The sequence below is a fragment of the Lynx canadensis genome, chromosome D2 (assembly GCF_007474595.2).
Source record: "Lynx canadensis isolate LIC74 chromosome D2, mLynCan4.pri.v2, whole genome shotgun sequence".
Taxonomy (NCBI): Eukaryota; Metazoa; Chordata; class Mammalia; order Carnivora; family Felidae; genus Lynx; species Lynx canadensis.
The window spans coordinates 63,579,937-63,594,520 of NC_044313.2; the positions used below are offsets into that span (position 1 = coordinate 63,579,937).

General features: G+C 37.0%; 1 protein-coding gene across 1 annotated transcript in view; it reads left to right on the forward strand.

The window, feature by feature from the left end:
- Positions 1–14,584, forward strand: part of RTKN2 (rhotekin 2) — a 74,293-nt gene that overhangs the window by 44,159 nt on the left and 15,550 nt on the right. Inside the window, exons 8-9 of the mRNA XM_030335168.1 lie at positions 6,896–7,002; positions 7,922–8,053. Of these exons, the coding sequence (XP_030191028.1) occupies positions 6,896–7,002; positions 7,922–8,053 (239 nt within the window). The remainder of the gene's footprint in view (positions 1–6,895; positions 7,003–7,921; positions 8,054–14,584) is intronic.

Below are 14,584 nucleotides of genomic sequence, written 5' to 3' on the forward strand. Positions count from 1 at the left end.
ATGTATAACGTCTTTCTGGGTATATTTCTATTGTTTTTTCCTACAGGTTGTGATGTCTCAATTCCTTGCATATTGGGTTATCTTCATATAGTTGTCATTAAAGTCGAAAGTTTATGTACAGGAATAAATTGATGCAGGCACCTAGAGGGACTATCATTAGGGGCCCACTTTATTCAAAGATCATGTCTGAGTTTTTCCGGACTCCTCGTATCCCCATCTCTAGGCACTGAGAGTCCTAGGCAGCAAGGCTGGTTTATTTCTGGTTCACTGCCTACCCTGTCGGTGGTTCCTCTGGGATGTCAGCCTAGCATGGGGAGGATCTCCCATTAACCTAGTTACATAGTTCAGGCCCTAGACTTTGATTTCTGTTCTGCTTCCTCATCTTGCAGGATCATTAAATCATAACCTCAGCCTTGCTGGGATTGGCAAATGCTCTCAGGACAAACACAGCATCTGTGCTCACTTAACTCACTGGTTCTCATCAAATTTGTACTGGTAATTTCTTATGGTCTTGTTACCTTTTTGTTGCTCTTGGAAGAAATTTTAAATATATTTGATACAGCATTTTCAATAGTTGTCAGTGGGAAGATTGATCTGCACAATCTACCCTTCTTACCCAAGATTTGAAGTCCGCAATATTATTAGCATTATCAATTTTATCACAAAATCTAGCAGATGAAGTTTATTGTCATTTCATTTGTGTCAGTTCTCTCATTATCAATATTGCCATCATATGTTGAGTGTCTATTGTGTATCAGACACTGTTCTATGAAATATTATTCAGCCTTAAAGAAGAAGGAAATTCTGCAATATGTGACAGCATGAACGCCCCTTGACAACATCACACTAACTGGAATAGCCAGTCGCAGAAGGACAGACCCTGCGTGGTTCCACTCACATGAGGTATCTACAATAGGCAAATTCAAAGAAGCACAAGAGTAGAATGGCAGTTACCAGGGGAAAGAAGGAGTTGCTAATTAACAGGTATAAAATTTCAGCTATGCAAGATGAATAGGTTCTAGAGACCCACTGTATGATGTAGAGCCTATTGTTAGCAATACTGTATTGTGCATTTAAAAATCTATTAAGAGGCGGGGTGCCTGGCTTAGTTGGTTGAGTGTCTGACTCTTGATTTTGGCTCAGGTCATGATCTCACAGTTTGTGAGTTCGAGTGCCACGTTGGACTCTGTGCTGACAGTGCAGAGCCTGCTTGGGATTCTCTCTGCCTCTCCCTCTGCCCGTCACCCCCATCCCCACCCCCCCCGCTCTTGGGCACACACGCTCTCTCTCTCTAAATAAATAAATAAACTTAAAAAAAATCTCTTAAGAGGATAAATCTTCTGTTAGGTGTTTTTACCACAATAAAATGTAAATAAATAAATAAGTAAACAAACAACCAAAGAAACAAACAAACACTTTTAAGCAATTTTCATTCCTAGTGTCTGTGGGACGTGTCTATAAAGAAGCATTACCATGAAGTGATTAATGGTGTGGACTGTGGCACCAATCAGCCTTGGACTCATATTCTAGTTCTAGCACTGGCTAGTTCTGTGACCTTCACAAGTTCTTCATTTTATTGTCATTTACATTTTACAGATGGGTAAATTGCAGCCTAGAGAACATAACATGCTAGGTCATGTAGCTAGGAAGTGGGTGAGCCAGACTTTAAATAATCCAGGACAGGCTGTACTCTCTCTGCTATGCTTTCTGGTCAGGGATGATGACTATTAAAGCACCTAAAGACTCAAAATACCATCCATGTGTGAATAATGGAATTGATGATGAAAGGCCCCATTCTTTCAACCAAATCATCCGAAAAGTTGAGGAAAAGAATACAATTCATAAAGGAAGCATTAATTTTAGCAGTGATTCCTCAGTTGTCTTCAGTGTTCTGTAAGATATTACTAGACTCTTGTTCAATAAAATACTCATGGGTAGATCAGCATGGGCACTGTGTGGTATGGCTCTTTTTTAGAGAAATGCAATACAGACTCACACACTGTGAGAAGTCTGAGACTGTGCTTAAACCAGTAACACCCAAAACTGTGGGCACTGGAGTTTGTGGACTCCACAGAAGAAAGTTAAAGAAACAATAACCCATATGCCTAACTCTTCGTAGGAGGTATATTCCTAGAATGTGTATGAATTAAAATCTTGTAAATCAATCCTATTTGGAAAAAGAAGAAATATTCTAATTTAAAGGAAACAGAATTTTATACCGAAAAAAAGCCACCCTCAAATTTATTCATTAATATAAATCTATGTTAATACATTGGGTTTTCCTGAATAAAGTTATGTCAGTGTCTGTAAAATCAAGAGGAAATAACTATATTTTCTAAAATTTATAACTCAGTTTTATTATTCTTGATAATTGAAAGGAAAAGCTAAAATGGTATCTTCATCATCAAGAAATTTTTATTCTTTTTATGAAACAATGAAACCACATTGTGAAGATTGACTCACAGGGAACTAAGATGTTATCTGGATTCTTTCCCTTGCCTGTGTTGTGTTTTTGTTGTTGCTGTCATTTTTAAACACAATTTTGTTCTCCATTTGAAAATATAAATGAATTAGATAAAATCTTTAAGTAGTGAAAAGTTAAATTGCTTTTTCACTTCCTGTTTCATTTCATTTTGTCCTAATGTCGCCCTTGGTTAGAAAAGAAGAATTAAGCATTTGGATTAGATAATTTGTGCAGGGATGGAGGCAGCACTGAAAATGGAAAGGGCGTGGTCTGGGGAGTGAGACTGCCCTAGATATGAAATAACAGGAAGCTGCTATGTGACAGACACAATGATAGATGCCATTTCCACATTATTTGATTTTCACAACAGCCCTCCTTCTGAAGATGGGTAGTATTTTTAAACATGAAGACTTGGTCCTCAGCTGGGTTAAGTGACTAGATGGATGCCATGTTTCCTGTCAGAAGTAGAGAGAAGAAGCTGTGACTCTGCACTTCATCCACGGTGGTCCTCAGCTGTGAAGAGACCCTGGTCAGAAGGGATAGGTGATTGCAGAGTATATGGCAAGGGGTCTGCAGAAAAAGGAATTCTACATCCAATATTGCTTTCCAAGGACCATAATCAGGAGGAAATTATTTTTCTCTGCATGCTATGAAATCTAAACTTCTTTTACTGGAGAAGCACATTTGTTACGAGTGGTAGTTTCCAGGATACATTAGTGATTGAACAAACTTTATGAACTCGTATGAAAAGCTAATCATCATTTATGGTTCTATTTTTTTAACAAAGTGTATCCTAACTTAAAAATAACTAGCCTACAGATATTTAGAACATAAGCCATCCATAAATCTAGGATTGCTACATAAAGAAATTTGCTTTCAAAGTTTAAATTCATAAATCACAAAGTTGATTTCAGATGTTTTACTCAGATGCCTGCTTTTATCGAATTTTTATTTCATTTCCTGCCTATTTTAGAAAAGGAGTTTCTCCTATATCTATTTATTTATGCCTGTGTTTTGGAATCATTGCCTGTGTTCTATTTATGCATTTATTTTTCCGAGGTCAAACCCTTTATTTCTGAAAGGTAGCAGCTTTGCCAAGATATTAGTAAAAAAGATCTGAATAGTCCCAGACAATTTGTTGTGCTCTATTCTTAATAATGAGCAGGCAGGTTGTTAAAAACTTTTTTGGGGGCGCCTGGGTGGCGCAGTCGGTTAAGCGTCTGACTTCAGCCAGGTCACGATCTCGCGGTCCGTGAGTTCGAGCCCCGCGTCAGGCTCTGGGCTGATGGCTCAGAGCCTGGAGCCTGTTTCCGATTCTGTGTCTCCCTCTCTCTCTGCCCCTCCCCCGTTCATGCTCTGTCTCTCTCTGTCCCAAAAATAAATAAACGTTGAAAAAAAAAAATTAAAAAAAAAAAAACAAAAAAACTTTTTTGTTTTCCTTTGTGTACTTTATTCAGGCACATCTTTTTCATGTAACTGATGTACCAAACCTTGGCATGGCATCTATATATAATTGTACTTTTACCAAAAAATGTTTTATTTTCCAGAGTTATTTTCCAGAGTTTCCAGATTATTGACTTTGGGGTCAAAAATCGTAACAACCAATGGCTAGCAATTTTAGAGGCACTACCAACAGCGATGCACTGAAAACTTTGAAAATCAGTTTTGTGTGGTCCATTGTGGGCAAAGGGCCACATATTGGGAATCAATTACACAATGCTTTCTTTCCATACAGATGTGAAGGCTGTATGTCTATCTACACACTACATTAAGGGAATATCTTAATGTTTTTTGAAAGAACTTTTTTAAACAATTTCAAACTTACAGAAAAGTTACAAGTTAAATGTCAAGATCTTTTTCCCAAAAGAATTTATGAGAGCAAGTTTACGTCATTCTCCACTGCCTCCAAATATGTTATTATATATTTCCTACTAATAGGACATCGGTTACATCACTACCACTATTCCAAGTCAGTAAATGAATATTAATACATTACTACCATTTAATCATCAAACTGTATTAAATAAAGTATTGCTCCTTGTCCCAATAATGTCTTTTATGACAGAAGGATCCAGTGCAGAATCATTCATTGCATTTAATTATCATGCTTCTTTTAGTTTCTTTCAAACCGGACCATTTCTTCTGTCTTTTCTTGGCATTCATAACATTGACATTTAAAAAAAAAATTATGTGATGTTTATTTATTTATTTTGAGAGAGATAAAAAGAGCAGAGGAGGGGCAGAGAAAGAGAGAGAGAGAGCCCCAAGCAGGCTCCATGCTGTCAGTGCAGAGCCTGACATGGGGCTTGAACCCATGAACCACAACATCAGGACTTGAGCCGAAATCAAGAGTCAGATGCTTAGCCAACTGAGCCCCCAGGCAGCCCAATAACCTTGACATTTTTAAACATCATAGTCAGTTACTTTGCAGAAGGTCCCTAAATTTAGGGTTGTCTGATGTTTTCTTGGGATAAGACTTAGGATATGCATCTTTGGCAGGAATATCACAGAAATGATCCTGAGTTCTTATTGAGTTCTGTCAAGTGGCATGTAATTTTGATTCATCTCAATACTGATAATTTTTACTTTGATCACTTGATTAGTGTGGTGTCCGCCCAGCTTCTCTACTGTAAAGTTACTCTTTTGTTTCCCCTTTGAAAGAACTTTTAATATGTATTTTGTGTGGAAGAGGGCAGTGGCTTGAAACTATGTAAGTGTATGTCTTACTGGTCTTTCAATTTATTCATTTGTTTATATCAATATGGACTCATGTTTTCCTGTTTTATTCAGTGCATCATAATCTGTTAATATCATTGCTTATTTTAAGGTTCAAGTTGTCTCCAATCTGGCCAATGGGAACACATTCAAGAAGGGTTCTGTTGTCTTTTTGACAGTGTTCTCATCATGAGTACTTCCTTGCTTTATGGCATAACAAGGTATTTCAGGTTCATCCTGTACTTTCCTTGCCCCAGTCATGGAATCGGTCATTTCTCCAAGGAATGCTGGTTCTTTGTAATGGAAATAATATTTAGAAGACATGAGCTGGGCTCTAGATATATTAGAGTGGTACTGTTAGAGTGTGGCTTTCCACGGGCGCTCTCAGTGGACACAGCTGCACACATGCTTATGTGTTTTGTCCTGTATTTCCTAATCTCTGTATGTTGGAAATCATGAGTCCATACCAGTGCATCCAGTTCTAATCTAACAGCACAGAGTTCATTCTACACATTTGTAACTCCTTTTTCTGGCAGAAAGAAACCCATCTTTTGTACCTTTAATGCATTTTCTTCTTTGATCAGCCTTCCTGAAAGCAACCATTCTTTTATCTCCCTTGAATAGATACTCTCTTCTCCTTGTTGGAGCTCTGACTCCTCATTCTAGGCTGCTCCTTGCCCCATGTAGACTCTCCTTACCTTGCTGAGGCTCACACAGGCCTGGCCACCCCAGGCTTAAAGTTCCCGTGCCTGGCTGCCCTCTCCCTTACCTCAAGTGGACACCTTCCTCAGCTGGCCTGTGCTCTGACACCCACGCCCACTGCCTCTGTTCTCAGATGTCCCCCTCACTGGGCTCTGACACACTTTTCTGGGTCACTGAATGTGACCTTGCTGCTCTCAGACTCCGACTGCCATGGCTGAGTCACCTGCCAAATATGCACACTCTCCTTACTCTTTGGATTCTGACACCTCACACTGGGCAGCCACACCATGTAGACATCACTCTGCTTGGGCCTTGACTCCCCACACCAGGCCACCCCCTGAGGAGAAATCCCCCATGGGCTGTGTCCCACGTGGTCCATCTTCCTCAGCCCATTCAGGCTCTGACACCTGGTGCTTGACAGCTTGACAGCTTGACAGCTCTCCTACTCACCATCCCCATCCTTCCTGGCTCCAGCACCTGGCATAGGTGCCCGTGGGGGTGGGCTCTACCTAGTGACTTACAACTGAATTGTGCAGTAAGGGAAGGGAAAGAAGAAGGGCCAAGAGGCTTATACAAGCATTATCTTGAAATCGTCCTCTGAAATGTTATGTTCAGATCACTTTGTTAGATATTACAATGAAAATCAGAACACGAAGTAGAATTTGACATATAAAAATCATTTTATTAGAATGTTTTTTATTTTAAATGAGTTTACTTATATGCCCTGAACTACCTTCATTGGTTAAATACTTTAAGATCAAACCAGAGATCAAGAGACTAAAAGCTCCACGTCTGTTTTGGGTAAAAGCATTATCAGTTTAACATCATCCTGTCCTATTTTCTCATATTTGATTTTTTCGTTAACAATGGCATTGCTGTTTGAGTATGATGAGCCTCTACATATGTTCTTATACACAGTAAAAAAAATTGCAAAATAGAAAAAAAATGAAAATGTATAATGACCTTAAATACACATGTTTGTAACTTGCTTTTTTTTCTATCTTGTTTAACTAGAGGAGTCTTCATTTTGGCTTCCCTTATACGGCAACATGTGCTGCCGCCTAGTTGCCCAGCCAGCGTGCGTGGCTAAGGATGCATTTGCAGGATTTCTACATCAGCAGGTTGGAGGACTTTGAATATCCTACAATTATAGCTACAGTCTAGATCTTAATGTACTGGCAGTTTGGTCTTCTGATAATGAAAAGTATTATTTTTAAAGTGTTCCTTTAAATGGCCATTTTCCCAATGTTAGGCATAGAATGGGGGTGAGAAGGTGGGAAGGGGAGGGGTCTAATGCAGGCTTGATGGCTAAGGAGCCACTTCCAGGTCCCTGTGCTTCATAATGGCTGTAGCAGGACAATCAGCAGCAGGGACCCCTCGTGGAAGCAGATTAGGGCTGTTCCCCACCCTTCAGAGAAGGCCTTCCTGGCAGACAGCTTTTGGCACACTTAAGGCCTCTGGGCTTCCAAAGTTGCTTCTGTGGCACCTACTCCTGATTTATTTATAACCACAGTTATTTACATGCAGTAAATAATTAATTACGGGCTTCAGTGAATCAATACCTTTTTAAAAAAGATTCCATTAAGAGGAAAGAAAATTTGCATTCTTACAGGGTAGTCAACATTTTCCAGTATTCTGAGAACAGTAAGGGAAAATTATATTTTGAGTATTGAGTTATTTTTATAATTTTTTTGAGTTATTAGATGGATTGCTGTGGAATTTGAAGCACTAATTTTTAATAGACTAGCTTTTCTAAAACTGCATTGATTTATGATCCTATATGTGTAAAAGTTATGTGGTAATCATTACCTCCATTTGCCTAATGCTTTTGAGAATTCCAAACCTTTCTTCTGTGATATTAACTTACTCTTTCATTTTGGACTATTGACTTATTGTACATTAAATTAATGGGTACCTCTATCACATTAAAAAATTTTTTTTTAAACTAACATAACTTTGGTAGTTTAAGTATTTTGTTGAATTTAATGTTAAGATGATAAATAATGATTAAGGTTGATGGCTTCTTGAATTTTTTTTCAGCAAATGGTAGAAAGCCTGATTAGTTGGAGAAGGTTGTACTGTGTTTTAAGAGGGGGTAAACTCTATTGTTTTTATACACCAGAAGAAATTGAAGCCAAAGTGGAGCCAACTTTGGTAGTGTCCATTAACAAGGTAAATAAAACGCTGTTTTGAAAATAAAGACATAACATTTTATAGTTTGTTCTTTTCCATGCAATTCACATTATTGCCACCTTATGAAGAAAAGGGAAGGACTGCTGAAAATAGGTTAGTTCACAAAGATAAATTAATCTTCTCTTTTTCTTCTATTACAGTGCTTATCCAGTAAAGGAAATACTGTATATTTCCTAAGAAAACATAGTAATTGGAAATCTATACCAGTAAATAGATTTTAAAGCAGAGAATGTAACTCCACATTAACAGGATATTTAAATTTTTCATGAATTTATTTAAGAGATAATATAAACATAAACTGATAGCTCATGTTACAGTGATGCTTTTTCTAGAAAGTTAGTATTCAAATGAACCCATAAAAAGATATTCCCGGGTGTACTGCCTGATTTCTTAGGGGATTGATGGGCAGTTGTCCAACCTTCTGTCAGAAAAGGAAAGCCTGATTCTCTCTCTCCCCCTCCCCCCGCTCTCTCTCTCTCTCTCTCTCTCTCTCTCTCTCTCTCTCTCACACACACACACACACACACACACACACACACACACTCTTATTGCATGATCTTAAATTTATCTTCATCTGTTACCTAAATCTAGTGTTTATTAGAGGGTTCCTCCCCTTTTGGCATTCCTACTCTAGGGCACTTCTTGGCATTTCTAGAGCAGAGTATCATGTTTTCTGTCCATAGACTATACTTACTTGTTTCTAGTTGTTTTACTTTGCTTGTTTTTGCTTTTGGAGTGGTTGAATTGAAGTATCTGGTAAAATATGAGCCATCACATCTGTTAACTGTACATGTTCTGCTTGACTTGAAATTATCTTTTGAAAAAACATAAAGTTGTATGTCTTGAAAAACATGTGGATACTGTTTTACTAATCTATAAAGACTTGAGTTAATTTCTATGATCATTTCCAATAATGACATTTAGTCCATTTCTATCCTGCTTTTAGAAATTATACTGCTTTTTCTTAAAGGAACTTCTTCAGTGAGACCTTTTACATTAAGGTCCACTTAATTGATCTGTGTTGTGTTTTAGAAAGATTAGTGTTGCTCTTAAATAATATACCTCAATATTAAAACATGGTGAATTTATTTTAGTTTAGATAATTAGGTTGGTTTGTGAAAAGTATATATTTTTTTTTAATTTTTTTTTTCCAACGTTTATTTATTTTTAAGACAGAGAGAGACAGAGCATGAACGGGGGAGGGGCAGAGAGAGAGGGAGACACAGAATCGGAAGCAGGCTCCAGGCTCTGAGCCATCAGCCCAGAGCCTGACGCGGGGCTCGAACTCACGGACCGCGAGATCGTGACCTGGCTGAAGTCGGACGCTTAACCGACTGCGCCACCCAGGCGCCCCGAAAAGTATATTTTTTATTGGAAAATTGATATATTTTTTCATTACTTGCCAATGTTTTGTTTCGTCTTGTCTTGTTTATGCAGTGTCCACTTTTGCCTGGTCTTTTGAAAATTGCAGATGTGCAGAAAAGTTGAAAGAATAGAATAACAAACACCTATATACTTTTCAACCTAGAGTCTTTGGCTGTTGTTAATATGTTGCCATATTTGCTTTCTCTTCACATAGTTTGAGAATTTTTTCAGAACCATTTGAAAGTAAGTAGCCCACAGCATAACATTTCATCCCTGGAATATTTCAGTATGTTTCAGCTAAAAACAAGGACATTTCCTTCATGACCATATTATTTACCACAGTCATGAAATTTACTGTTGATAAAATATTATCCAATATATAGAGAGCAAATTGTCCCTAAAATGTTCTAATTTTTCTTTATTGTTTGATTAAGACCCCCATCAAGGATCACAAACTGCAGCTGGTCACCAGGTCTTTTGATTGTTTCCTTTTTACCTAAATTGGACCCATCACTCATTGCCTCTTTTTTCTTTTTTTGTCTTTTACTGTATTGACATTTTGTAAAAATCCAGGCTAGTCCCTAAATCTGTTTTTGACTAATTGTTTCACTAGATTCGAGTAAATATTTTTGGCAAGAGTTCTGCATAGATGATTTTATCTAACCTGGTTTTCACTAGGTAGCTAGGTAGTGAAAAATGGAATTCTACCGATTTTTTTCTTACATGTTGTGCAATGGAATATGGATAGTCAGACAACAAATTAAAATGTAATCTAGACAGATGATATTTTAAATTCATTTATTTTATTTGAAAACAGTCTTCAAGGTATTCATTTTACCTTATCAGTCCTTTATGGTAGACAGAGCAGGTAAGTCAGCCCTGTTTTATAGGTATGTTATTTCTGTTTTACAAGTGAAGAAACAGACTCACAGATCAGATAGAACTTGTCTAGCTAGTAAGTAAAATTATATGGCTCACTGTTTTTCTGTTTCCTTACAGACATACTGCTAGACTAGATTTGGAAGGCAAAATTAGACTTTTTCCCATCTCTGTACCCACTCTGAATAAGTTATGAGAGTAAAAACAGCTCTGAAGTGACGTTTTGAGTCTGAGGCCACAGTTACTACCTACCTATAGGCAATGGCTTAGACACATATTGAATCTTTACCATTTAAATTTAAGAGGCAGTTATAATGGAACCCCTTTGTTACTGTAACCAGTGTATTTTCTTGTCTGATGACAAGGGTGTAATTCCAAAAAAGCAGTTAACAGTGTTTACATGGTCTGGCTGAATTAATCTTTTTTCAATTGACTCATTTTTCCGTGTAGTAATAAAAGCTGGTGGCCTGGTGACTGATAGGATTCTGTAGTCAATCAGCTCCATTATTAAGATGACTAAAATCACCATACTTAGAAATCCCAGTGGTGGTTCCACAATTGACCATTACAAATTCACAGGAAAATGATTAATCTAGTAATTTGTATAACCTCAGCCTTAGACTTGGGGCAGTATGGGCTGTATTTGACCCTGACGACCGATGACATAAATTGTCATTGCACATGACTTTTGTCTAAAGTACAAAAGAGAATTTTAAGATTAAACCATGAGGTAAGGGTTAGGTCAAGAAGATTAATATAATTTAGTTGCTGATCTCAAAGATTAAACTGATAACACAGTCTTCCATTCTCTAGCTTTGTGACATTGCTGTCTTAATTTTCTCCAGGACTGATTCCTGCCCTTTCTCTGTAGCAGCTTTTCTCTTTGCAGTTCCTATTTCTACCTCAGGCTTCTTTTGAACCCTTCCATTTACCTGAAAACTTCACTTTTAACAGTAAATGCCCTGGTCTTCTTGTTTAAATATGACTATCTCGGTCAAGAAATGTATTTGTTACTTCTGTAAACCTGGCCGTTATGTAATTACATCTCCTATTAAAGCAATTTTTACTTATTTTTTTCTCAACTTAGAAAATTATTCAAATTTATAGAAAAGTTGTAACAATACTATAGTGACACTTTCATACCACCTAGCTTTAACAGTTACCATTGTTGTCATCTTTGCTTTATCTCTTTTTTTCTTTTGGGGGGGAGTTTAAATGTTTTTTAAAATTTTTTTTAGTGTTTATTTATTTTTGAGAAAGAGAGAGAGAGAAAGAGAGAGTGTGTGTGAGCAAGCAAGGGACAGAGAGAGAGGGAGACACAGAATGGAAGCAGCATCCAGGTTCTGAGCTGTCAGCACAGAGCCCTACGTGGGGCTCAAACTCACAAACTGCGAGATGCTGACCTAAGCCCAAGTCAGAGGCCTAATTGACTAAGCCACCCAGGTGCCCCAAAACAAAAGTATTAAAAAAAATTTTTTTTTAATGTTTATCCATTTTTGAGAGAGATTGAGAGAGAGAGAGAGAGAGAGAGAGAGAGAGGAGGAGGGCCAGAGAGAGAGGGAGACACCGAATCGGAGGCAGGCTCCAGGCTCTGAGCTCTCAGCACAGAGCCCAATGCAGGGCTCAAACCACGAACCATGAGAACATGACCTGAGCCAAAATCAGACACTTAACTGACTGAACCACCCAGGCGCCCCATAAACTCTTTGTATTTAGTTTTAATTTGCTTTATGATGGTATAGTTGACATAAAATAAAATTCACCAATTATAAATGTACAATTTGATAATTTTGACAAATAATATACAGTTGTGTAATCATTACTACAATCAGTATTGGATTATAGGTTTTTTAAAGCTTTTTTGTGACAACATTTAAGTTCTACTCTCTCAGTAAATTTTAAGAATACAGTAGTGTTATCAGCTATAGTCACCCTCAGATCTTATTTATGTTACAGCTATAAGCCTGTAAAGTCTCTTATCTATATTTTTTGCTGACCATTTGAACATAAGTCTCCAACACTGATACTTTATCCCTGAATACTTCAACATGCAACTCTTAAAAATAGGAGCCTCTAAAAAAAAGTGTGTTGTGTAGATGAAATTACAATACCATCATCACAGCTAGCCAAACTGACAATAATTCTCTTATAACTTCTAATATCCAGTCCATATTCAAATTTCCCCATTTTCCCTAAAGTGTCCTTTTAGCTTTTACTTTCAATCTAGGAACATTCAAGGATTGTGCATTCTTCTCAACTGTAAATTAGGTCTAGAGGTTTGCTTAGATTCATTCTAAACATTATTTACAAGAATATTTCATGCATAATGACAAATACTTTACAGGGCATTCTGTTCAGAGGTACATGATGCTGGGTTGTCTCATTTTGGCAATGCCACATTTAATGACTTGGTTAAGGTGGTGACCACTAACTCTCTCCTGCGTAACGGTAAGCCATCCTCTTTACTATTAGCAAGTAATCAGTGAGGTGATAGTTTGGCACTGTTTGTATATCTTTGTTGTCCAGTAGTCTTTCACATAATGGTTTTAGCGACCGGATTGCCCTTGTCTGAATTGGTTATCACACTGGAGATTGCATATGTTGTTCTCACAATACCCTTCATTCTACATGTATTAGCTGGCATTCTTTATAAAGAAGGACTTTTTCTCATCAAGTAACAATGAATTCCAGTCCCTCCTGAAATGGCAGGATAAAAGCTTACTGTTTTAATTACCAATTTTCAGAGTAAGGAGTTGGTATTTTGGTCTTGTATTGATATTGGCAGTATGTATCGGAGCAGCATTACTCCCTCCAGAAGAAGCAAATGAATGTTGTGTCTATTGTGTTCCCCCCCAGATTAATGGTAAACTCATAGATTTTTATTTATTCAGTGCTTTAAATTACTTGATCTTAAAATATAAGGTAGGTATTTTAATTGTTTGACTTTGGAAATTTCTATGGGATACATGCTAAACAGGATCTTTGATAAATGCCAACTTGGTATTTTCTGATACGTAGAGCAGGTAAGCACCAAATAAACCTTTTTTTAAAAAATTTTTTGCTTTTAATGTTTATTTTTTATTTTGGAGACAGAGAGACAGAGCATGAGCAGGGGGAGGGCCAGAGAGAGAGGGAGACACAGAATCTGAAGCAGGCTCCAGGCTCTGAGCTGTCAGCACAGAGCCCGACGTCGGACTCAAACCCATAAACATGTGATCATGACCTGAGCTGAAGTCAGACGCTTAACTGACTGGGTCCCCCAGGTGCCCCCAAATAAAACTTTTAAGAATGGTTTTGTTTCAGTTTTTAGTATATTTTCAATTCTGGGTCTCTAACATTTTTTATGCTTAATACTGTTAAATATTAAGTACAAATCAGAGTTCTTTTCTCTTTGCTGTCTTTCTTCTTATCTCATGATTTAGAAAATAATAATTTTGCTTAATGCTACTATAAAAATTATGTGAAATCATAAATTTTGCAGTTGCTAAGGTGTATAAACAATAATTCTGTTATTTTGATCACAGGATCTGTTCTCTAACTGTAATTTTTTCTAAATGGCATTTCCTGTAAAGCTAAGTCAGTTTATTAATTTTCATAGGGAGCCATCTGTGGAAATAGTCACATTAAGGGAAGAAAAGCCTGAGCTATTCCCCTCCTGTTTTCAATCCAAATTTGAAAGGATGGTTTACTTCAAAGTGATTGCTTCAACTTCAAAAAACTTCACTATTAATGTTGTTGAGCAAGACATTCCCAATAAGGGATACTTAACAGAGCCATTGAATCTTCTATATATTGTAGAAAACATTTTATTAGCCAGTTTTATCCATTGCCAGTGGGGTGAGTAGTGGAATGGAAAAGTGGTGTGGGTCTTTGAGATCAAAAGTTTTTTCTTGATTTAGATACTGTACATCATTTCAATAATGAATAATAAAATTTGTACTAACCAAATCAATATTACTACTTGGTCTGATAGATCTTTGTTAAATTATCTTGAAATTGCTTTAACCATTATGTTTGTCATGGACCCTAACAAGCAAAATTATTATGAAGCACATGGGATTTTTTTTCTGATTATGTTAGTCCTTTAATGTCTCAATCCTATCAACTATTTAGATTGTCGTTTATTAAATACAGCAAAAATAGTTACTTAAACCTTTTCCTTTAGGAGTTTACATCTGATTTCATTGACATAAATTGAAAATAATTATATCACACTAATACTAATCCTTCCTAATGCTTGGTTTGATTTATGGTTATGGTTTATGT